This window comes from Grammomys surdaster, unplaced genomic scaffold, assembly GCF_004785775.1.
Source record: "Grammomys surdaster isolate TR1022 unplaced genomic scaffold, NIH_TR_1.0 136, whole genome shotgun sequence".
Classification (NCBI taxonomy): Eukaryota; Metazoa; Chordata; class Mammalia; order Rodentia; family Muridae; genus Grammomys; species Grammomys surdaster.
In genome coordinates, this window is record NW_021604594.1 from 13,971,031 (window position 1) to 13,994,023 (window position 22,993).

General features: G+C 44.8%; 1 protein-coding gene across 1 annotated transcript; it reads right to left on the bottom strand.

The window, feature by feature from the left end:
• Positions 1 to 19,105: 19,105 nt before the first annotated feature.
• Positions 19,106 to 21,798, bottom strand: Sp5 (Sp5 transcription factor). The gene is made up of 2 exons (XM_028763081.1): positions 21,405 to 21,798; positions 19,106 to 20,738 (listed from the first exon to the last, which is right to left on the bottom strand). The coding sequence occupies exons 1-2, from the start codon at positions 21,453 to 21,455 to the stop codon at positions 19,593 to 19,595; spliced, it is 1,197 nt and encodes a 398-aa protein (XP_028618914.1). The 5' UTR covers positions 21,456 to 21,798; the 3' UTR covers positions 19,106 to 19,592.
• Between the last annotated feature and the right edge of the window lie 1,195 nt (positions 21,799 to 22,993).

A 22,993-nucleotide genomic window follows, 5' to 3' on the forward strand; every position in this document is an offset into this window, starting at 1 on the left:
CTCCTTCCCTCCCCATCCCTCCCTCCCCCCTCCCTCTTTACTTTAGAGGTATCCACATTGTTTTCCATATCTCTATACTAATTCACATTCCCAACAGTGAGTTCTCATTTCTCCACATCTTTGCCAGTATTTACTGCCTTTTGTCTTTCTGATAATAGCCATGTCCTCTGGGGTGGGGTGGGGTGGTGGTAGTGGTGGTGTAGATGATGGGGGGGTGTAGATGATATAGCCCACTATGGGTTTGATTTGCATTTCCTCACCAGTTAGTGACACTGAGCTTCCCCCACTCCATGTGCCTGTTAGCCAGTCGTGTCTTCTTATAAGATGTGTCTACTTCTTTAGACCATTTAAAAAAATGTTTCTTGGGTGCTCAGCTTTTTGAGTTCTTCATATAGGCTACAGGCTAGGCATTAATTTCTGTCAAATGACTATATATATGTGTATACACACACACACACACACACACACACACACACACACATATATATATTACTTGCATGTATGTCTGTCCACAACTTGTGTACCTAGTACCCAGTGAGGCTGGAAGTGGGTCTTCTAGGACTGGAGGGAGACAGGGGAGCGGGGAGAGAAAGAAAGAACATGTGCAGAGAGAGAAACAGAGAGACATAGAGAGAGAGAGAGAGAGATGGAGACAGAGAGACAGAGAGAAAACCAAAAATGTCAGGATTATATAGTGAAGAGCCTCTGGGGGAGAGGAAGCCCAGCCTCTGGGCTAGAAAGTTCAGGTAGGGACTCAAGGATGCTGGGAGAACCTGGAGGCCACTTCTGCTTTGGTATGTTAAAAACATACCCCAGCTGCTAGTGTCCCCCATGTTTGTTTTGTTTGTTTATTTGTTTTTGTTCGTTTAGTTGGCTATTTGTGGTAATTTCATAGTTTAAAGCTTCACATTTATGTCTCTGATTGATTTTGAGGTGTGTGTGTGTGTGTGTGTGTGTGTGTGTGTGTAGACCAAGGTCACATTTCTGCATTTAGTTCTGCTCGCTCTATCTCTCTCCCTTGGATGTTTTAGCTCTGGGGCATGTGTTTGGTCTATGTGGTTCTGGAGTTGCTGGGCTTGCATGTGACTGTCTCCAGGTCCTAGGAGGGAGGCTCTCATTGAGAGGAGGATTGAAGAATAGGTCAGTACAGTATGGGAGTCGAAACACACATTAGTCAGGGTTTCTATTGCTGCAGTGAAATACCATGACCAAGAAGCAAGTTGGGGAGAAAAGGCTTTATTCAGCTTACACTTCCACATTGCTGATCATCACCAAAGGAAGTCAGGACAGGAACTCACACAGGACAGGAACCTGGAGGCAGGAGCTGATGCAGAGGACATGGAAGGATTCTGCTTACTGGAATGCTTCCCCTGGCTTGCTCAGCTTGCTTTCTTATAGAACCCAGGACTATCAGCCCAGGGATGGCACCACCCGCAGTGGGCCCTCCCACCTTTGACTACTAATTGAGAAAATGCATTACAGCTGGACTCATGGAGGCATTTCCTCAAGGGAGCCTCCTTTTTCTGTGATAACTCCAGCTTGTATCAACCTGACACACAAAACCAACCAGTACACACATGTATGAGACCTTCCTCTGTTTCTCGAGTGCAAGCTTATGTGATACCAGCAGATATAATCTGAAGATCATGGATCGGGAAGGAGACTGTCCCTAATTCTGCCATGTGAGCGTTGCTGGTGCTGAGGCTAGACCTGCTGATGCTAAGGCTAGACCTGCTGGTAGCTGCCTTCTTGGAGAGGTAGGGCACTAACAGGACCTTTTCCAGTTCCCAGGGCAGAGCACAGGAGATGGCAGCACTATTCATCAGTGGCTACAGCTTAAGGGTTGAGAAGGAAACCTCCCATATTTGTCACCAGGGACGTTCAGATGGTGGTAGGTTTCTTAGGCACAATCACAGCTCCCGGTGGACAGGTGTAGGCGGGGCCACCACGTTGTGATAGTAGCCCCAGAACCATTGTTGTGACTCGGATACTCTCTCCAGTTCCTGTGATGAGAGCAAGGGAGGTGTTGGAGTTAAATCCCAGTTCTGTCTCCCAGCCTCATGCGCTCAGAAATGAGACTCAGACTCAAATTATATTTACAAATATCTTGGTCATATATTAGGTTCTACTCTAAACTAAAACTAAAGACACCCATTCATTTTTAACCTTTATGTTGCTATGTGGCTGGTTGTCGGTGTTCTGGTACCATGTATCCATGCTTCCCCTCACCTCTTTTTGGGCTCTTATCCTGTCTCCTCTCCCAGAATTCTTTCTCCTCTTGATGTCCCACCTCTATTTCCTCCTTAAGCCATAGGCCATGGACTTTTTAATTGACAGGTGAGGCATCCATACAATACACAAAATGATCTACAGGGAGGGAGTGGGCTTGAAGCCGTGACATTGAAGCTGTAGGCTGCTGAACACCTGCCTTCTACCATGTATCTTTTTTCTGACTGCGTGAGGTCATCTATCTGGGAAGTCAGTTGAAGTTATAATTTACTTTATTCACTTCTTTAAGTTGGCCAGAGAGCTGGGTCAGCAGTTAAGAGCACACACTACCTTCCCGAGGATCCAAGTTCAGTTCCCAGCACCTACTGGTGACTCATCACTGTCTGTAACTCCAGCTCCAGGGGATCCCACACCTCAGCCTCCATAGGCACTGAAATTCACTTGGACACACCTCCACAGAGATATAGACACATACATATAATTTAATATTAAATAAATCTTTTGAGAAATCAAGGTGCGAACAAACCCTGACTCCTTCAGGCATTCTGCTAATGAGTTGTTTGGAACCAACCCTTGAAGAACGGAGATCAGCAGAAGCAGCTGGTCAGTCTGGTCAATGTAGCGATGATATCACACTTCAAAATCTTTTGAGCTGAGTGTAACTCCCCACACATTGAAACCTGAACTCTGTGAAAGGCAAGCTGTGCCCCAACTGCCCCTCCCCCTCCTCCACATTGCCCTGCTACCAACAGATCACTCAGGTAGCTCCGGGTTTAACAGCACCCAGCTTCTTTACCTGTTGGGCACAAAATAAATGTTTTTCCCATTTCAAAAATCCCAGTAAGATAGTATTGGCTTCTGCACATGTTGGGCCATGGGCCCTTGTTTTCAGAACAATCTCTGGCAACCAGACGGGAGAGTGAGACTCTTTCTACCTTCCTAATGCTCTGGGTTCCTCAGCTGGACCTGGCTCTGGTTGCTGACCATCAGTGGGCACATGGACTGAGGCTAGTCTGGGATCTGAGCAGCCTGAACCTGCTTCCCCACTGTGGCACTTCTGACTTCCATCCTGCAGAAAGAAACTTCACTGGGTCTGAGCTAGAAAACCAGTTCAACTCAGAGGTGCCACTCGGCCTTAGAGACATAAATTGTCTCTCCAGTTTAGTGGCATAAATTGTCCCTCAGCTTTTGAATTTCAGGGGTGAAGCAATCCCTTTTCGAGCCCTGGTATAGAGAACTCTCCTGTACCTAGTTTTAAGGCAGAACCATGCTTCACTTGTAGAATGTTTATCTGTGATGTGCTCTGGGGTGGCCTGCACTGTGCTCTGGTTTGATGTACTTTTTAAAATGCTTTTAAGGGTCTACTTGTGATTTACTAGTCTGTGATATGATGACTGGCAGAAGCTGAGGAATTTAGTGGCTATAGCAGTAGTCCTGTTAGAAATTAGTTTCAATGATGGTCTTTTGATCCTATAAAAAAGAGAGAGACTAATGCTCCCTCTGACTCCCTCTAGGCACCCTCAAGTGACTAAGTCTTGAGCATCAAAGAAGACACTTCCCAAGATGTGAGATAGTTTTACAGGGAACCAGCCAAGAACACACTCTGCTCCAGTGGTAAAAGGTCTCTAAATCCATCTGGGAAATTTGCATTGCGAGTGGTCACCCCACACCTACCCTATTCCACACCTGCACTACCTCCCACCTAAGCTGCCCCACACCTGGGCCACCCCACACCTGGGCCACCCCACACCTACCCTACTCCACACCTGCACTACCTCCCACCTGAGCTGCCCCACGCCTGGGCCACCCCACACCTGCGCCACCCCACACCTGGGCCACCCCACACCTGCCCTACTCCACAACTGTACTACTTCCCACCTAAGCTGCCCCACGCCTGGGCTACCCCAAACCGGAGCCACTCTACAACTGTGCTAGTCACCACACACCTGTGGTACCTTACTCCTGAGCTGCCCCACACCTGAGGCTACACTTAGATTTGGGGAGTTTCCAAGTCATATAAAATGGCTTATCTGCCCTACTAACACCTCTCAGGGAAGGAGTCACCTTAACAGCACATGACAGACCTTAAGCATTTCTTACCTACACATGGCAGTCCTTACCCACAGTGGCAGTCAGGGGACTCCTTGCAGGAGTTGCCACCGAACCTCCAGGAAGTCAGTGTGGCACGAGTAAATCTTGGATGCTGACTCCTGAGGCCAGTGCTTCAACAGAAGCCTGTCTCCTAAAGAGCCCTGGCGGCCCCCCCGAAAAAACTGTGTTCCAGATTTGTTCTTGCTACTACCAGGAGAGGGTTCTATGCCATAGCTTTTGCATTACTAATATTTTTTTAAAATATTCAATTTAAAAAACAGGATATAATTAAAGGGTTTATCAAATTAAACACTCCAAAATTAGCCATATAAAAAGCTATAAATTTTAATAACAAAAAATGATGTAAAAAGTTTTAAAAAAATTTAATAAAGCAACTAAAAAAGCAATTAAAAAAACAAAATTCAAATAAATTCATTAAAAATATCCATTACAAATATATAAAACAGCAACCGTTTTAATATTACTATATGCAAAATATATAATAAACAAAACAATAAATAAATAAAAATTAATAAAGCCAAAAACTCTTTAGCAAACTTTAAATTGGCTAAAAAACAAGCTTTAAAAACATTATTCAGAGGCAGGTGGATTTCTGAGTTTGAGGCCAGCCTGGTCTACAGAGTGAGTTCCAGGACAGCCAGGGCTACACAGAGAAACCCTGTCTCGAAAAAACAAACAAACAAACAAAAAAAAAACATTATTCAAAGGCTAAATATTAATTTATTAAGCAATAAATTATCAAAACCAAAGGCTAAAAATATACTAACCTCAAACAATACTAATATCATTTTTATAAAATCACTAACTCCTAACAAATCTTATAAAAAGTTATTTTTTATTTAATATTAAAATTGGCCATATGTGGCCCAACTAATTTAAGCTATTATATAATAATTAACTTCTTTTTTCTATTTAAAAATCTAATGCTTTCCCTTATAAATTACACTCAAATTCAGCACCGCACCCTCTTGGATTTGTATCTGTTTGTCACTCACCAACTCCTTGCCACCTATTACTGGTTCCCTGGTTCTCCCCCATGTAAGACCCCCAACTGGGTCTGCCCGAAGCAAAATTCTTTCTTTCTTTCCTTCTTTCTTTCTTTCTTTCTTTCTTTCTTTCTTTCTTTCTTTCTTTCCTTCCTTCCTTCCTTCCTTCCTTCCTTCCTTCCTTCTTCCTTCCTTCCTTCCTTCCTTCCTTCCTTTCTTTTTTTTTTAAAAAGATTTATTTTATGTATGTGAATTCATTGTCATTGTCTTCAGACATATCAGAAGAGGGCATCAGATCCCATCACAGATGGTTGTGTGTCATCGTATGGTTGCTAGAAATTGAACTCAAGACTTCTGGAAGAGCAGATGGTGTTCTTAACCACTGAGCCATCTCTCCAGCCCAGTTCTCGCTTCCTAAGGTACAGATTCTCTACTGCCATCATGAGAGTTCCAGGGACCTCAGGTTTAGCAGAATATGCCTTTGCCTTCTGAACCATCTTTAACAGGTTCTAAAAGATAAGTGTTGCAAAGGAAAACTTATTAGTGATCAAATTAGCTGAAATTAGAAAGTGATATACATTGTTTTCTTTAAAAAAAAACCCGAAGTATGTATACACACAACAAAGATTTCATGATTTAAAAACAAACCAAAACAAAATCCCCCAAAGCTTTCATGAAATTTTAACCTATTCTTAGGAGAGGTGTGAAAAGTCTAATGGTCCTGACAGAATGCTGTCAGTCAAGATTGGTTTGTTTTTTTTTTTAATTTTTATGTGCATGAGTGTTTTGTCTGCATATGTATCTGTGCACAGCATGTGTGTGTGTGTCTGTGTGTGTGTGTGTGTGTGTGCCTGGCACTCTTGGGAGACAGAAGAGGCTGCTGGATTTCCTGGAACTGGACTTTCAGCTGTTTCTTAGCCCCCATGTTGGTGTTGAAGAACAAACCAGGGCTTTTTTGTTTTTGCTTTTTGTTTTGTTGGTTTTGTTTTGAAGAACAAGTGCTCTTAATTTCTGAGTCATTAAAATCATGAATTTCTTTCACCAGTGGCTAGGGTGGACGTTCATGTAAATTTAAGCATAATCTCTATGTCGCAGCTATCAGTTTTGGCTTGTTTCCAATGCAGTTGTTAGCAAATTTATGGGCATTTTCTGACAAAACTAAACCCATTTAGGACAACAAGATGGCTCAGCAGGTAAAAGTGCCTGCTATCAAGGCTAACAAATGTGGCTGCCTGCCTGGGAAACACATGGAGGAAGAAAAGAATCTCTCCCACAGCTGTTCTGTGGCCTCTGCATAAGTGCTGTGGCATGTGCACCACCAACTTCTGCCACTTAGTAAGGAAATAATTTAAAAACTCGAAAACTCAGTTAAATGTAAAATAGGTTTTTTTTTGTTTGTTTGTTTATTTTTTACTATCTTTGATAAAGATTGATGGGACCTTAGAAAATTACGCTTCTTGGTCTGAAACTTTTGCAAAGTGGATTTTTTTCTGCTTTTATTAGCTTTGTTTTATGTTTTCCATGTAAAACTTTGTATCCTGTTGCCTGTCAAAATGTGTACAATTCCCAAGAATAAAAAAATAGATGCTGGTGGTCCAGTACTTCAAGATGGCAGCTTTTCTCTACAGAAAATTCAAAACTGAACTTAACAATGGACTTCAGGTGCTGTGTGGGAATGGCACATGCCTTTAATCCCAGCACATGGGAGGCAGAGACAGGTGGATCTCTGAGTTCGAGGACAGCCTGGTCTACAGAGCAGGTTCTAGGACAGCCAGGGCTACACAGAGAAACCAAATACACACACACACACACACACACACACACACACACACACACACACAACTAATCAACCCACCAACCAACTAAAACAAAACACCCACCCCAAACAAAAACAAACAGGTAAAGAAACAAACAAACACTACACCCCAAGTGAGCTAAGGTTAGACCATTCCTTTTAAAGCTGTGTGTTGTCCCAATGTGGCTGAGAGGGTATGGTGCTGTATTACTTACTTTTCTGTTGCTGTGATTAAACAGTATGACTAAAGGCAAGGTAAGAGACAGCTTATTATGACTTTCAACTCTAGAGGAGTCCATCATGGTGGAGAGAAAGGATGGTAACAGTAGAGGACAGTTTGACAGGAACAGGAAGCTGAAAGACCATACCTCACAGCAGGCATGAAGCAGAGAGTGAATAGAAGCTCCCAAGGCCCGCCCCTATTGACATATATCTTTCAGCAAGGCCATACCTCCACATACTCTCTCTAAACAGCAGTCTCTAGCTGGGGACCAAATGTTGAATGCCTGAACCTCTGGGAGCTATTTTTCATTCAAACACAAGCAGCAACTGTTGAGGTTTGGTCTGTTACTATGTACTGTAATGCTAAATTCTGTACCTAAAGGTTTAGGCCTAAGGAGTGAATTCTCAACTTTACTACCTTTTGTTGTGCAAATCTTGTTTCTTTATTTAAAACTATTGGTTATAAAGATGCTGACAACCTATAGCTGGACAGAAGAGAGGTAGGTGGGAATTTGGGGCTTGGGGGTCTGAGAAGACTATGAGGAAGGAGAAGAGGAATGATGAAGAGAGAAGATGCCATGGGATAAGGGGTTATAAGAACTGGCCATGTCGGCTGGCCAGTCAGAGGAACAGTGGTCCACATAGAATATGGCAAGTCATATCTCTGGGCTAAAGGATGTAGACACAATAGCACAGAAGGTAAATGTCTGCCCAGCTCTAGTTCTTTAAAGGCTTTTTATAAACGCAAAAGTTGCGTGTCTCTTATCTGAGAACTGAATGTTCAAAGGCAGGGTTGAAATCCCTGACTGAGATTAAATTGTTATTACTACAGATGATTCCAAATGATCAATGACCTTCCCTCCATCATGGAACCAGATCAGACCTACCAGCAGGTCAGGTCCATCCTTGACAATGAGGTATAGTCAACCACCAGCAATGTCCTCAGAGAACAAGAGCAATGGGTAATGAAATGTGAACACTGTCAGAATTAAGGTGGAGTCATGTGTGTTAACTTGGGCGAAAAGTACATAAAAGTACATAAAGCTGGGAATTATGGTCTTATATATGACCATATATAAAGAGGTCTTACATATGATCACTTAATCAAGTGACTATCATAAGACTCTTCTGGCTCCAAATATTCCCAAGTATTTTCACAGAGAGTAATCCTGTAAGTACTCAGACCCATGCCTAGTCAAATTTTGACTGCTGCCAGTAATTATTAGTAATTGTGGCCAAGTATTATTGCCTAGGTATCTCATAGAATCCTCGCTTTATCTTTCAAAGCTTTCAAAGTATTTTTTTTTTAAATTATTAGGTGAGTGTGTGTAGTTTGAATATGCTTGGCCAGGGAGTGGCACTATTAGGAAATAAGGCCTTGTTGGAGTAGGTGTGGCCTTGTTGGAGGAAGTGTGTCACTGTGGGGGTGGGCAATGAGACACTCCTCCTAACGATGTGGAAGCTAGTCTTCTCCCAGCTGCCTTCGGAACAAAAGGTGGAGCGTTCAGCTCCTCTAGCCCCATGTCTGCTTGGATGCTGCCATGCTCCCTAATGGACTGAACCTCTGAACCTGTAAGCCGGCCCCAATTAAATATTGTCCTTATAAGAGTTGCCTTATAAGATCTGTTACAGCAGTAAAACCCTAAGACAGGTGTGGTAGATGTTGGGGTGGGCCAACTCTGAACCCTGGATCTGGGCCTGGGTGGTAGCTGGGTTGGTCAGCCTGCCAGCTCTTCCTCTTTCATGCCAACAGGGCTGGCTCTCCTGCGCCCATGTTTCCAGGAGCACCTCTACTGTGCTGCCCAGACAAGGTGCAGGGTCTGCTCTCTCTAGTGCTGTACCCTGCAAGGGACAGGGCCAGCTCTCTGGCCTGCCACATGTGTGTCGGGGACAGGGGGTCATCTCTCCTGTGCCCATGTCACCTCAAGGCCAACAAGCGCAGGCCAGCTCTCCCAATCTCATGCCCTTGGGGCTGGCTCACCTACAAACCCCACAACCAGGGCCAGCACTACTGTACTGCCTGGACTAGATGCAGCCTGCTGTCCCCTGAGTGTTGCAGCCAATGAGGGGCAGGGCCACCTCTTCTCAGCCCTCAGATATCAGCACAGCCCCAGGTGGCAGCTCAGATCAGGGATGTCTGCATGGCCTTGGGTGGTAACATGGGCTCTGGACATCGACCCAGATCCCCACGGCTATATGGCCACAGACTCAGACATGATCCTCAGTGGCAGCATAGGTTAGGACCTCACCATGGCCTTAGGTGGCAGTGCAGGCTCCGGACATCAGGCTGTTCCTCACTGCCCTCGCGTCTCCAGTTCTACCCCTCTTCATTGTGCACACATCATTCTGCGTCTCTTTTCACCTCTTACTTGCTCATCCTAGTGGTGCTGGAACTCTGGGTGTCTTTAGCCTGGCTTGTGCTACATGTTAGTATTCTGTCTAAACTCCGCCTCCACAGTTATCTGGCAACACCCAGGCATGCTCCTTCCCACAGTTACCTGGCAACAGCCAGGTAGGCCTGCCCACTATAAAAGGGGCTGCTTGCCTCTTCCTCTCTCTCTTCCTCTTGCTCTCTTGCCTCTAGCTTCTCTCTGTCCCCTAGCCTCTCCCCTCTTCCCTTCCCCCTCTCTCCATGTGGTCATGGCCGGCCTCCACTTCTCTCCTCTCCTCTCTCTTTCTCCGCCAGCCATCTTCTCCCATTTCTCTCCCCCCACCTTTGCCCTCTTCCCTAAATAAACCCCACCTCATGGAACCGTCTGGTCTGCTGTTATCTGTTCTAAGCTTCTCACCGAAGTCTAACACTATGGGGTGGAGGATGGGGGGATGGTAGGGTGGGAGGTAGGGAGTTGGGGGTGTGTCTGGATCCAGTTGCTAAGATTTTAAAGTGAGAAAGATCAGTAACAGGCCCATCCCCTGGCCCCTTGGATTGTCCCCTCTTCTCATTTTTAGTTATTTTCAGTTGATCTCTATCAGACTGGGTTAACCTTTTTATTCTTCGAGTCTGCAATAATTTTTAGTCTAGGCAAAACTTATCTGTTTAGATTGACTAGACAAATGGTTGTCTCTCATTAATGATTCTTACCCCATTTTAGAGACTCATCCCTCAACCCAAAACAGATCAACAGGATATATAGCTCGTAATCAATTCTTCATGACAGGACTCAGCAAGGACAAAGAGGGCACTGAAATTGGTTAAAGCTTCAACGTAGACATAAACCCCTACATAGAAGAATATGAGGAGGTACAACGGTGATCTAGTACTTGGGAGGCAGAGCCAGGCTCATCTTGAGCCAAGCTATGTGGTGAAGCTCCACACTAAAAGACTTAAGTATTGGGGAGATGTAGCAAAGTGGTGGGGAGCTTGCCTGGCATGGGCAAGGGCCTGGGTTCAAATTACAACCAGGAGAAAAAAACCTTAATAACAAAGTCTTTAATTATTGTTCAGAAAAAGCCTTTCTTACAGTTTGAAATTGATAGTTCAAGAATGGAGATAAGTAGAAAAAGTCTGCTTGGCCAATATATCCCAAGTTCAAAAACTCCTGCAGAATGTAATTCCTACCACCCCCATAAAACAGTGTATCCTGTCTAAAGGCAATCCACCCAATCAGTATGTGACTTCCCTTTCCCTTTATGAATTACTCTGATAGCAACTGATCTCAGTGGCAGATTTGACTTTATGGTCCCTGTGGAGAGCTTTTGGGGCTGCTTCTAGGAATTTGGCAGGAATTTGACATTGGGCTGGGACAAGGAAGTAGGCTCAAAATCTTGAACATCTTGATAAGTCCCTGAATACCTCGGGACTTTGTTTATTGCCTTATTTGTTCCTTGACTGTTTTTGTTTATTGCCTCATTTGTTCCTTGACCTAGTTCTGACCTTATTCTTGGCATGTACCTAGAATGATATAAAAGCAGACTGGAGAAAAATAAACCTGCTTCAGCCTCAGCATTGGCTAGGGTCATGTCATAGTGTTGTCTAATTGTCTTTTTCTTTTCAAGCCTTGATCACTCCCTTGAGACCCTGTTGACTGAGCTGGCTTGGTCAAGTCCCTGATCTATTTGTCTGTTGGTATGTGATAAAGTTTTCTTCTTTTGCAAAAAACCTATTGTCATAGCATTGGCTCCCAAACACAATGGGCAGTTGGCCTCTGGTCAAAGTGTTCCATTTCCTCTGCTGACTAATGTCCATGTGCTATCCTTGCTCATTCCCAGGCCTCTCCCTCAATCACTGTCTGAAAATGCAACTCTTCCTTTTATATCATTCCTTTATATCTTCCTGGCTCTCTGTGGACCTGGGTACCAGGCTTCTATTTTCAGCTATGTTGGCCGCACTCTGCTAATTACTAAGGGAATTACCAAGGACTCCATTTCAGCCCCTTTCTCATTTGCATGTATAGTTGAGAAGCCTGTTGGCCTCTGTATTATAGGGAGCCAGATTAAATAATGGATCGATTTTTAAGGACAAGACCACCACATCAAATTTCATGCCAGAGATGGATATGGATATATTATCTGTTTGATCCCAATTATCTGTTTCCCTTGCTAGAAGGCTCCTGCAGTGGTTTGAATGAGAATGACCCCCACAGGCTCTTATATTTGAGTACTTGGTCCTTAGTAGGTGGAACTATTTGAGAAGGATGAGGAGGTGTGGCCTTGTTGGAGGAGATGTGTCACTGGGGCTGGACTTTGAAGTTTCAAAAGGTTTTCTCTGTTTCCTACTTACAGGTCAAAATGTAAGCTCTCAGCTACTGCTCAAATGCCTGCCTGCTTGCCTGCTGCTATGCTGCCTGTCATGATGGTCATAGAGTCTAATCTTCTCAAACTGTAAGCCCCAAATTTTCTGTCTATAAGTTGTCTTGGTCATAATGTCTCTTCACAGCAATAGAAAAGAAACTAAGACAGATGCCTAAACTTTCTACTTCTCTTCTCTCCCAGTGAAGTATCTATAAAGAGAGACTGGCCTTGAGGAGATATGTAACAGTACAGCAGTTATAAGCATTAACCCACCTGGAAGTGCCACTAAACTCTGCCCTCAGCTCTATGAGGCTCAGATTATCATAAAGCACCTTTATCTCCTTTTGATGCTTTGAGCTATGAAAACTAACCTTTTCTTGTTTACTTTTTAATGAGATTTTTAAAATCAGAAGATAGCCAGGGTCCTCACAGTATACTGTTAATAGCTGTAAGCTGTATTGTGTATTTTCATTCACAGATTTTAGTTTTAAAGCATTCCCAGTTTGGGAAAGACCAGCATCTAAATGACCAAGTCAGAATGTCCTCAGTAAAGCCCTAAGGCTAATTTACATTCACCTTCTGTTTGAAAAAAAATTCAGAATTCTTTGAGTAAGGGGAAGGCTTATCTCCTTGGGGATCTATGTCTGAGAAGGTGCTGATATTTCACTCCAGATCTCTGACCAAGGACTCCATTTCAGCCCCTTTCTCATTTGCATGTATAGTTGAGAAGCCTGTTGGGCTCCGTATTATAGGGAGCCAGATCAAATAATGGATCGATTTTTAAGGACAAGACCACCACATCAAATTTCATGCCAGAGATGGATATGGATATATTATCTGTTTCCCTTTTCCCACTTCTAGATCTGCCTCAGAGAGAGGCAAGGGGGCCGTGACAGCATCACAGGTTCTGGATAAGGGTGGTTCAGGACACACACAGGTAAATCTGAGCTGTGACTGAAGAGGAGCTCTCTCCATGCATCTCACAGTTTGGTGTCTTTGCACCTCAAGGCCAGACTCGGCACAGATGGCTTCTGCAATGGTTTTCTTCTCAGCTGGATGAAGTAGTGTTTAGAGATGTATAGCATAGACTCCATCAAGGATAAAAGTGAAAAGTCTCCAACTACAACCTCAATGAGAACTATAAGTGAGTGAATGATTACAGTCTCAGTTCACATCCCCATGAAAAGTTTAGCCAAATAAAAGGCTGTGCATATAAATTTAGGTAAGCTACCTCCTCCCCCCCATTTTCATCTTGGAGACAAGATTTTATGTAGCAAAAGCTAGCCTCTAGCAAGCTCTCTCTATAGCTGAGGATGATCCTGAAACCCTAATCCTCCAGCCTCTATGTTCTGAATGCTGGGATGTGCACTGCAACTCCCAGCCTTTTGTGGTAGTTGACATAGAACACTGAACCCAGTACATGCTGGGCAAGCACTCTACCAACTTACCTACAGCCCCTGCATTTTTTTGTATAATTTTTAATCAGTTAAAAAATCCATCCGAACTGGGATTATCTCAATCCTCTATTATATTTACAATTTTCCTTTCTATTGCTATATGAACATTCTCACTGGCATCATAAAATCATAAAAACAACAGCAAACATTATATAAATAAAATATGACTTGAAGTAGACCTGTCTATCTGCACCAATTTATAAAACTGATCCCCAGGGATATAAATATCGATTACAAACACAATGAACAGATTTATCTAGGTGTGGTGGCACATGACTGTAAAACTAGCTACTCAGGCAGTGGGTTGAAGGCCCAAGCCCAGGATTAGGGAATACAGATCAGTGGGAGAGCACTTTCTTAGTTGAACAACTAATAGATTCAGCTCCCAGTACTGAAAAGACAAACAAAATACAGCTTAAAATAATTATAGTTTAGAAGCCAGTTGGGTTCTGCACTATAGGAAGCAGTGTTAAACAGTAGGTGTACTTTAAAGGAAGAGACACACTACATGAAGTTTCAGGACAGAGTTGGACATGGATATATAGACATTTGCCTTCTCAAGACACAGAGTAAAAAAAACTAGTACACAGAACATAAGAATAAAATTCACACAAATAAGAGAAATAAGCCTTCCCAGTATCTTGTGTAGATTTTTAGGATGCTGTCTCCAAACACATTCAAAATGAGGACACATTTCCCAATCTTAAGCATAAGTGAGTAGGCCTGATGTTTGCCTTGGAAATGGGGTGAAATAGAGCTGAAGGCTATATAGATGTTTTCCATTCGAGTTTTAGATCGTACTGACCACACCATGACTAGTGCCTGCATGACAGAACTGTTTAACATTACAGTTACTGAACTCACAAGGCTGGAGACTCCTCACTGTCTTACACAGTTTTAGTGTACGTGTGTCAGAGGTGTGACTAGTAAATAATTTACTCTAAATCAAACTTACATTTCATAGTTTAAGGTCTCCATCATCATAGGGCTGAATTTACTTTCTTAAAGGTGAAAGCCATAGATTTCCCATGTTATATCAAACTAAGAACTAGATATAATTTCCCTGTTTCGACTTTTGTATTATATAGAAAACCAGCCTGTGCTTTAGGAGATTATATGTTGTATAAAAATTACTAAAGCCCATATTTGTGGACCAAATTATGGATTAACTATCAACTGTCCCATTGACAACTGTTCTACAGAATTGCTAAGGACCAGACAGTAAAGCATACAGCCCAGAAAAAGAATTAAAAGGATAGGGCTACACAGAGAAACCCTGTCTAGAAAAACCAAAAAAAAAAAAAAAAAAGCTGAGACAGTCTGGAGCTATCAGGTTGTATCTCTGCTGAACTAATGTCACTTACCCAAGACAGTCAGGGAAACTATGGAAGTATCATACAGTGTCTGTAAATTAAATAGAAAGACCTCTGTATCAAGTAGCAACAGATTCTTTAAAAACAATTGATATCAAGCTATTTATGCAAAAATGTAGAATCTTACTAATACTAGAGAACACATTAAGTTACCTATATAGTGTAGAGAGAATATCTGATGTATTATATGGTCACATCACCTGTCAATTTAAACAAACTATGGCCTATAGGAAAGGGTAGAAGAAAAGGTGGAACATCCGGGAGGCAGAAAGAATTCTGGGATAGAGCCAGGTTGGGGAGATTCCCCTGGGAAGATGTGACAAGACAGACTCATGGATCCTGAGCTCAGGTCACCAGCTGTGTGGCAGAATGTAGGTCACAGTAAATGGGTTATTTTAAATTATGATCTAGTCAGAGAAGAGCCTAGCTATATGGACAAGGTATTTGTAAATATATTCTGAGTCCGTGTCTTATTTCTGGGAGCACGGGGCTGGGAGGCAGAACAAGGATCAGCAACTTCTACAATACAGAATGTTACATGAATCACATTATGACTGTAGTGGCGTGTCACTTTGGCATATTAATATAAATACAGCTTATCGTAAACATGCATACACATAGACATTTTCCTTATTTTTCCCTACTTTATCACACTATGTTAGCACACGTTTCCCTGTTTTTGGATACGGTATTGCAACATAGTATGGTCTTGCTTGGCAGTTTGTGCTGGCCTCAAACTCACAATGTAACATGTACTGGCCTTGAACACAGGCAATCACTCTGCTTCACTCTTCTTACTGGATCCAAGGTGTGCCATCCACATTGCAAAGGTGCCCCAGGTCTCACATTCTTTTAAGCATCCTCTATCATGTAGACAAGAGAAATGTCTTGATAGTGACAGTTAATTGGGGCCAGTAGTTAACTTTAGTTGTTTATCAGACATCAAAGTTTACATCTGACTTCTCGATATAGCCTATTCCCTACCCCAAACTGCCAGTTGACTCTATTGTGTAAAACAACAAGCTAAGGTAAGCAAACATGTTTTGCAGCTCTAGAGTCCCACAGAAATAAGTGTCATCCACACCAGTGTTTAAAAGAGTAGGAATTTGTAGCCACTTCTATAACAGCATTCTATCACACTCTCTCAGCAGGACCAAGCTGAAGACATCCGCTTTCAATGAATTACATCAAAGCCTACAGTATTAGAATAGCACACAGCACACACTGGGCTAAAAACCTGTCTTTTTACAGATGTCATCAAATTAAGTTTTTACTGGGAGCAACCTCAGCAAGAGTATTCTTTTAGTGGCATGTTATATTCTACTGAATTAAGTTAAATAATTAAAAGTTATATATAAAACATACTTTGGCTTTAGTAAATCTAGAAATGTTGAAATTGATGCGAATAACAGTTGTATTTTCTTTGGCAAATTTAGCAGATCCTTTGTGGAAATATCTTCCCAGTGTTCTCTGGTGAAAAGCAGAAAACCATATTGTTATATTCAGAAACACAAAATTCTAAATTAGCTAATTTATATATTATTCAATTTCCCTGCTTCTAAGTTCTTGGTCCATAAAGTTAATTTATCCACTGAATGTACACTTTAAGATGTCACTAATTTGGATTTTAATATATAATCTATTTTCATTCTGCCCAAACCAGTTTCTTATAAAACCTAGTCTAATGTCATGAGACAATCATTATCATTGAAATCAAAACCATTTCAGTTTTAAAATAATTGTGGACTGAAGTCTTATATAAAACGCTGTGAAAAGTTGGCAGATTAAACTCGCTTTTTGGTTTTGGCAAACTCTTAATTCAAAATAACATATAGTTCACATTTAGTGTTAATTTACTTCTAAGCTTTTCATTTTAATTCCATTAAATTTTCTGCTATACATAATATATTTAGTTTTTGCCTAGGTCACACATATTATTTTTGCATACTGGTGTTCCAAAATAATTTTTAATATCCTTATAATGGTACTCTGGTTGCAGACTTATTAAACAAAATGTAATAACTCAAATCTCCACAGCTTCTATACTTGAATGCATTTCTATATTATATTAGCTTATCTTTTTCAGCATACACATGAAATGCCTTCCTATTCTTGGATATTATTATTACTGTGACTTTTGGGTTTCTCCTTCAAGAATGGCATTAATTCTTTTTCTAAAGTAATTGAAAGAGCTGCAGAGATGTGGTGAATAGTCAGTAGTTACCATGTTGAGGTGAATAGCCAGTAGCTACTATATATCAAATTAAGTCAAAGGCTGCTAGCAGGCTCAATCAAACAGTTCTAAGAAAGTTAATTTTGTCATCTCATGGCTTTGTTCTGTTTTTAAAGTTATAAAACTTTAATATATACACCTTATTTTGATAAACTCCACATATTTGATTTAGTTGTTCTCTTAACTACAAAGTTCTGAGAATACTCCTTCACTATCCCTGTTTAATTTTCAATCTCATATATTTTGTTTGTTCTCCATGAAAAAGGTTTATTTTCCCCATGTCTCTTTGAAAGCTAAAGGATTTTACCTGTCAGTAATCACAGGTATGTTTAAAAAAAAAAAGAAGAAAGAAAAATTAAAGAAAGTGGACAATTTTGAACCTTTGATTTAAATAAAGAATCAAAACTATTCTTCTTACATGACATTACTACTTTAAATTTCCAAAGTCCAAAGTATCTATCACCTGCCAAGAAACCTTTCCTGAGTCTGAAGTTGATCTCAGGCCATAGCTCAGGAGTGACTGAAAGCTTCACATAACTCTTCTACATATCCATAGAAAGTATACTAGCTTTAAATCAAGATGGTATTCCTGACTAATTACAATAGATTTAGATTAAGAGTTCATGTTTAGGTGGGTACTGACTACACTGTCTTGCAACTCCATTATGATTGCTTGCAAACCAGCCACACCCTTAGAAATTTAGTTCTGTCTTCTGAAGTTAAGGACCAGGCTGGCATTCAAGTTTATGAGATATTTCAAAATTTCTGAAGAGGGCAAGTGGCTTTGAGGCATGCTTTGCAAAGAAATCTAACATACATTTGAGATCTTGTCTCATATTATACAATAAAACTATTTTTTGTGATTATTAAAAAGTTATTCTCACTTCAAATATGTTAGTGTTTGTGTTTTATTTACATAACTTTCAAGAACAACCCACAATAGCTTTAGAAAATTTGGCCTTTAGTTTGATTTCAAGCAAAAATTAATGGCAAGCTTGTAGGCTGTGAAATACCATAAACACATATACACAATTCTATCTTGAAAAGATCATTCACTGCATTTTTCGTTGAAACAGTAACGAAATTTAAGTTCCATTCTGACTTTTGCTGATTCTAAATGAAAGAGTTATTTAGTTGCTTGCTAAGTTTTGGGTTTGAAACCCCAAATATTACAATACAAATGAGTTGAGACACTTGGAAAAAAAAGACTTCAAACTTTAAAAAGTTAGAGAAAAGTGAGAAACCTGTATCTTCAAAACATTTTCCTACATTTTTAGGCTATGAGCTAGCATTTCCGGTTCTTTCCTGAGAAAATCTGGCTGGCTGGGTGATTCAGAAGAAAATCCAAGTTACAAGAAAAATGAAAACTTCCTGGCCCACCTATAGCTGGTCTGTGTGAAAACAGGTTTGTTAAGATGGGCAAACAAGTAGTGGATGGCCAGGCTGGAAAGTGGCAAGAGCGACAACTTCTCTATTTAACTCTACAAATGTCACCTGGGAGAAGGCCCTGAGAAAACCTAGCTCCTCCGCCGGGATCCAAGAATATCAACAACCATAAAACAGCAAGGAATTCGCCTCAGTTTTTGTGGAGTAGGTTATCAAATTTATAAAGCAAACAACACGCTAAGTCCTGGAGTCGCACAGAAACCTAAAATGGAAATGGCAAAACTTGACTTAGCCTCCTTACCAGAAAACCGACTACTCTGCGCCTGCCCATGCATCCAGTACATGCTTGCCCAAAACTTTTAGAAACCAAAGACGCCTGTGACCCAGGCAGCACACAGGAACCATCAGATCCCTGGTGAAACCTGACCTCCCAGCAAGGACTCCAGGAAGAAGAAAAGATCAGAGGAGACCAGCTCTGCGGGGGTCTTCCCGAGGAGACCCCGGAATGAACGCATTTATTTTCACGCTGCAACTGCTGATCGCTTTACAGAAACGTACCATGCTGTAGCTCTGAGAGGAGCTGAGAACAACAGAAACATTTATTAACGTTATAATTATAATTACTCTTTAACAAAGCTATTATTAAATAACCTGTACAAAGTCCGAATCAGGCCTAGCAAAAACTTAAGCCCTGTTTTTAAAATCTCCCAAGGTCGTCCTTCTTCTTCTTCTTCTTCTTTTCTCCCAACAGCGACTCCCACAAGCAAGGCCAGCCCTGGGTAGAATCCCCTAATGTAAGTCTCCCTGGCAGGCGATGGCTCGGACTTTGGAATCCTCCTGGGGTAACTCAGGGTTCTCAACTGCGACCCAGTTTCCAGCCCTGCCTGTCCTGCCCTCCGCTCTAGGCCCGGGGGGCAGGACTTCGCTTCGGGAAGAGGACAATTAAAAAGTTTATTTTTAAAGTTTCCTCTCTGTCAGCTACGTCGATGGCAAGTACCCGGGCGTGCCAGCAAAGGTACTGGGAAGAATGTCTTGAGCAGGAGTGGCCTCAGCAGTGCCCCGGCGTGCTCATAGGTCCCGCGGGTTCTCCCGCTTCACCCCGGCCTCAGCGACTTTGAGCTTCTTATTTTGGTGCGTCTTCACGTGCTTGGCGAGGTGATCGCTTCGCATGAAGCGTTTGCCGCACTCGGGACAGGCGAAGCGCTTCTCGCCGGTGTGAGTCCGCAGGTGCCGCTGCAGCTCGTCCGAGCGCGTGAAGCTCTTGCCGCAGAAGAGCCAGTTGCACACGAAGGGCCGCTCGCCCGTGTGCCAGCGCAGGTGCGCCTTCAGGTGCGACGTCTTGCCGTACACCTTGCCGCAGCCTGGCACGTGGCACACGTGTTGCTTCTTTTTGCCCGGCTCCGCCTCGGGGGCACCGCCAGCCGCCTGGCAGTTGGGGCAGCGGCAGCGGCGGCACCTCCTGGCCGTGGCCGCCAGGGGGGCCTTGGTCTGCAGCAGCGCCGCGATCTGGCTCTGATACTGTGCAAAGTCCGACGGGCCCAACACTAGGCCCCGTTGCAGGGCAGCCGCCGCCGCCGCCGCAGCGGCAGCTGAAGCAGGGAAGCGGGGAGCGTGGGGAGGCCCTGCACAGGCGCTGGAGAGGCTGGTCCCTGGAACCCCGGAGCTGCCCGGCCCCGCGCCCGATTGCGGGATGCTCCACCAGGGGAGGTCGTCCGGAGCTGGGGCAGGGGACAACTGGCGGCAGGTGGGCGGTGGAGGCGGTGGTGGCGGCGGGGGCAGCAGGTTGGAGTAACCCGGGGGCAAGGCGGCCTGAGCCGCGTAGGGCACGTAGGCGGGCGCGCAGCTGGCAGGCAGAGCCGCCATGCTCGAGGGCAGCATCTTGACGGGCGAGAACTCGTAAGGGTACGACGGATCCGCGGGGGGCGTGAGCGGGAGCTCGTGAGCTGCCCCGAAGGACGGCTGCAGGTGTGTTTTCTGTGGCGTCAGCCCCAGGCTGGGGTGTGGGGGCGGCAGGGCGCCTGGCGAGTGCGCGGGCATGTCGGCAGTCCACGGGTGGAAAAGCCTGGAGGGTGAACCCAGCGCTGGGTCATAGGGCACCTGAAGGAAATCGGGTGCCGCCGCAGCGCCCGGCTGGCCGATCCGGCTACAGGTGGCGGCCAGCAGCGCCAGGGGCGAATGCTTGCCCAGGTCCGGGGAGGCGCTGGGGGTGCGGTCCTGCATGGGCGGCGGCGAGGGAGGGCGGAAGAGACAAAAGGTTAGCGTTTCGAGCGCGGACTCTGGGCAGGGCCGCCACCCCCACTATTATACCCCCGCCCCTCCTCTGCCGGGCTGTCCCACCCCCAGACCTCACAGCATCCCGCGCGCGCACCCAGTGGTCCCGGGAAACTTTCAGCGCCTGTGCTACCTGAACCCCCCGGTGTGCGCTAAACTACTTGGTTCGAAGAGATGCCAAGCATCCTTTAAGGGAGGTCCAAAAGAGGCAGTGGGACCGGACTGGTTAGGAATAGCTAGAAACACCCACACTGGGGCTGTGGGGTCCTCTGCGCTAGTATTTTATGAGCTCTTTCCCTAGTAGCTACTGAGTTCCTCCTTAGCCTGTCCTAGGCTGAAGTCAGCAGGAGAACCCAGCAAGGTGAACTCAATTTCCTGCCATTCTGCAATTCACTTACCCCCGAAAGGCAACACACACACACACACACACACACACACACACACACACACCAGATTAGGTGTCAAGTTGGCGTGAGTGCACTTAGGTCTGACTCCAGTCGCACCCTTAAGCGGGAGCGTCCTTTTAGAGATTTAAGGTGCTCAAAGTACCGCCTAGACCGGACTATGCCATTCCCACCTGCTCCCGCCCGCTCCCGGCCCGGCCCTGACCTGGAGGAAAGCCTGCAGTGAGTCGTTCCGGAGGACGGCCACAGCGGCCATGGCTACTGCTTGAAGGCCGCTCGCTGCGGAGCGGGACGCGGCAGCCGCCGAGGCATGGACACCCGAAGGCGAGGACGAATGGCCGCCCAGCGTGCCTCCGAGTCCTCCCCACCCGCGCCCCGCTTGCTCGCCCCGCTCGCGGTCTGAGCGCTTCAGGATCACCTCCAAGAATTTGATAAGGGCTTTGCTGGGCCGCCAGCCAGTCAGAGGAAAGATTTATGGCTTTGAAGTTTGCCGCTACCCAATCATCAAAGAATAGCGGCTCTTTCAGAAGCGAAAGCAAATCCTTTGAATCCACAAAGCTCCTATGGTGTGTTTGTTGGTCTGGATAAAAGAACTGATTATTAGGGGGGATGGGAAGGGAGGAGATAAAGGCGGGACAATTAATGAAGTAATCACTATGTGGGAAATGTATATACACAAATAATTGGATTTTCCTGATCAAAGGGGGCCTTGCCGCCTGGAGACTCGCGCTTGGGTTGCTCGGGACACTCGATCCCCCACCCCCACTTGCAATTAAAGATTTGCACCAAGGCAGCGCGCAAAGTGACAACGTGTCTTTGTTATCTCTAGAAAAAAAATCTGCCTTCAGCTTTCAGGCACGGTACTTTGAGACTGGGATGAGGGTAACTTCCCCGTACTTCTGCACCCTCACACTGCGGACTAAAGCGAGCTCCTGGGGCGGGGCGTGGGACTGACCAAACCCGATCGCCGAATGTCCCACCCTCGTGCTCGCCGGCGGAGACGCAGGCGGCGCTGTGACCCTGGGCCAGGCTGGGCGGCCTCCCAGGGCAGCAGTGGGTGGCGCACACGCTCCAGGCCCACCCGCTTGACAAGCCGCTTGAAGCTCCCACTGGTGACCTGGAAGTTTTCCTCGGGCTATAACTTTTTCAGAGTGAAAAAACCTGCACCGTGCTTACTGCTTCCTCCCACAACGGAGCTTGGCAGGACGCCAGAACAGCCCGGAACATACACTTGGGGCGGTGGGCGCCGGGTGTGTGTTTGTGGGAGGGGGATTGGACTGTACTTTCCAGACAGTTCAGTGTTGGGCAGGACCGGGCAAGAGTCCCTACTGGTTAGGTTCCGTCAGACTTGCCAGCGATGCTTGTAACTTCTTTTAGCTTCATCAAATGTGCGCGATGCCACAAGCTGGACAGCAAGGCTTGGCTGCTTCTTCGCAGTCCTTTCCCTCCCGATCCCACCTCCGTGGCTTGAGAAACCGCAGATCTCTGGGAGGAAGTCCCTGGAGGGGAAAGAAAAGTCAAAGCAAACTTGTTCCTGTCCTCCTTGGAAAGAAGTTCATCCACTGGAGCGCGTTGTCGCAGGCATTGAGATCTTCTCCAGGGTATGCCCACCGCAAAACTTCGTTGGCAGTTGTTGGCTGGTTCGGCAGAGTCAGTCAGCCTCATGCGTGCCTTCCGCCCAGGACCCTCCCCTAGTAGCTCCAGGAGCCGAAAGTGATAGATCAGAGGCTGTCCGGGGGACACGGGGCCTTCGCCGCCTTGGGGGCCCGGAGTCCAGTTAGCGATCTGGCAGCG

Coding starts and splice junctions, on each gene's coding strand:
- Sp5 (XM_028763081.1), bottom strand. CDS start 21,455: ATGGCCGCTGTGGCCGTCCTCCGGAACGACTCACTGCAGGCTTTCCTC. Junction 20,739..21,404: donor CACTGCAGGCTTTCCTCCAG/GTCAGGGCCGGG, acceptor CCGCCCATGCAG/GACCGCACCCCCAGCGCCTC.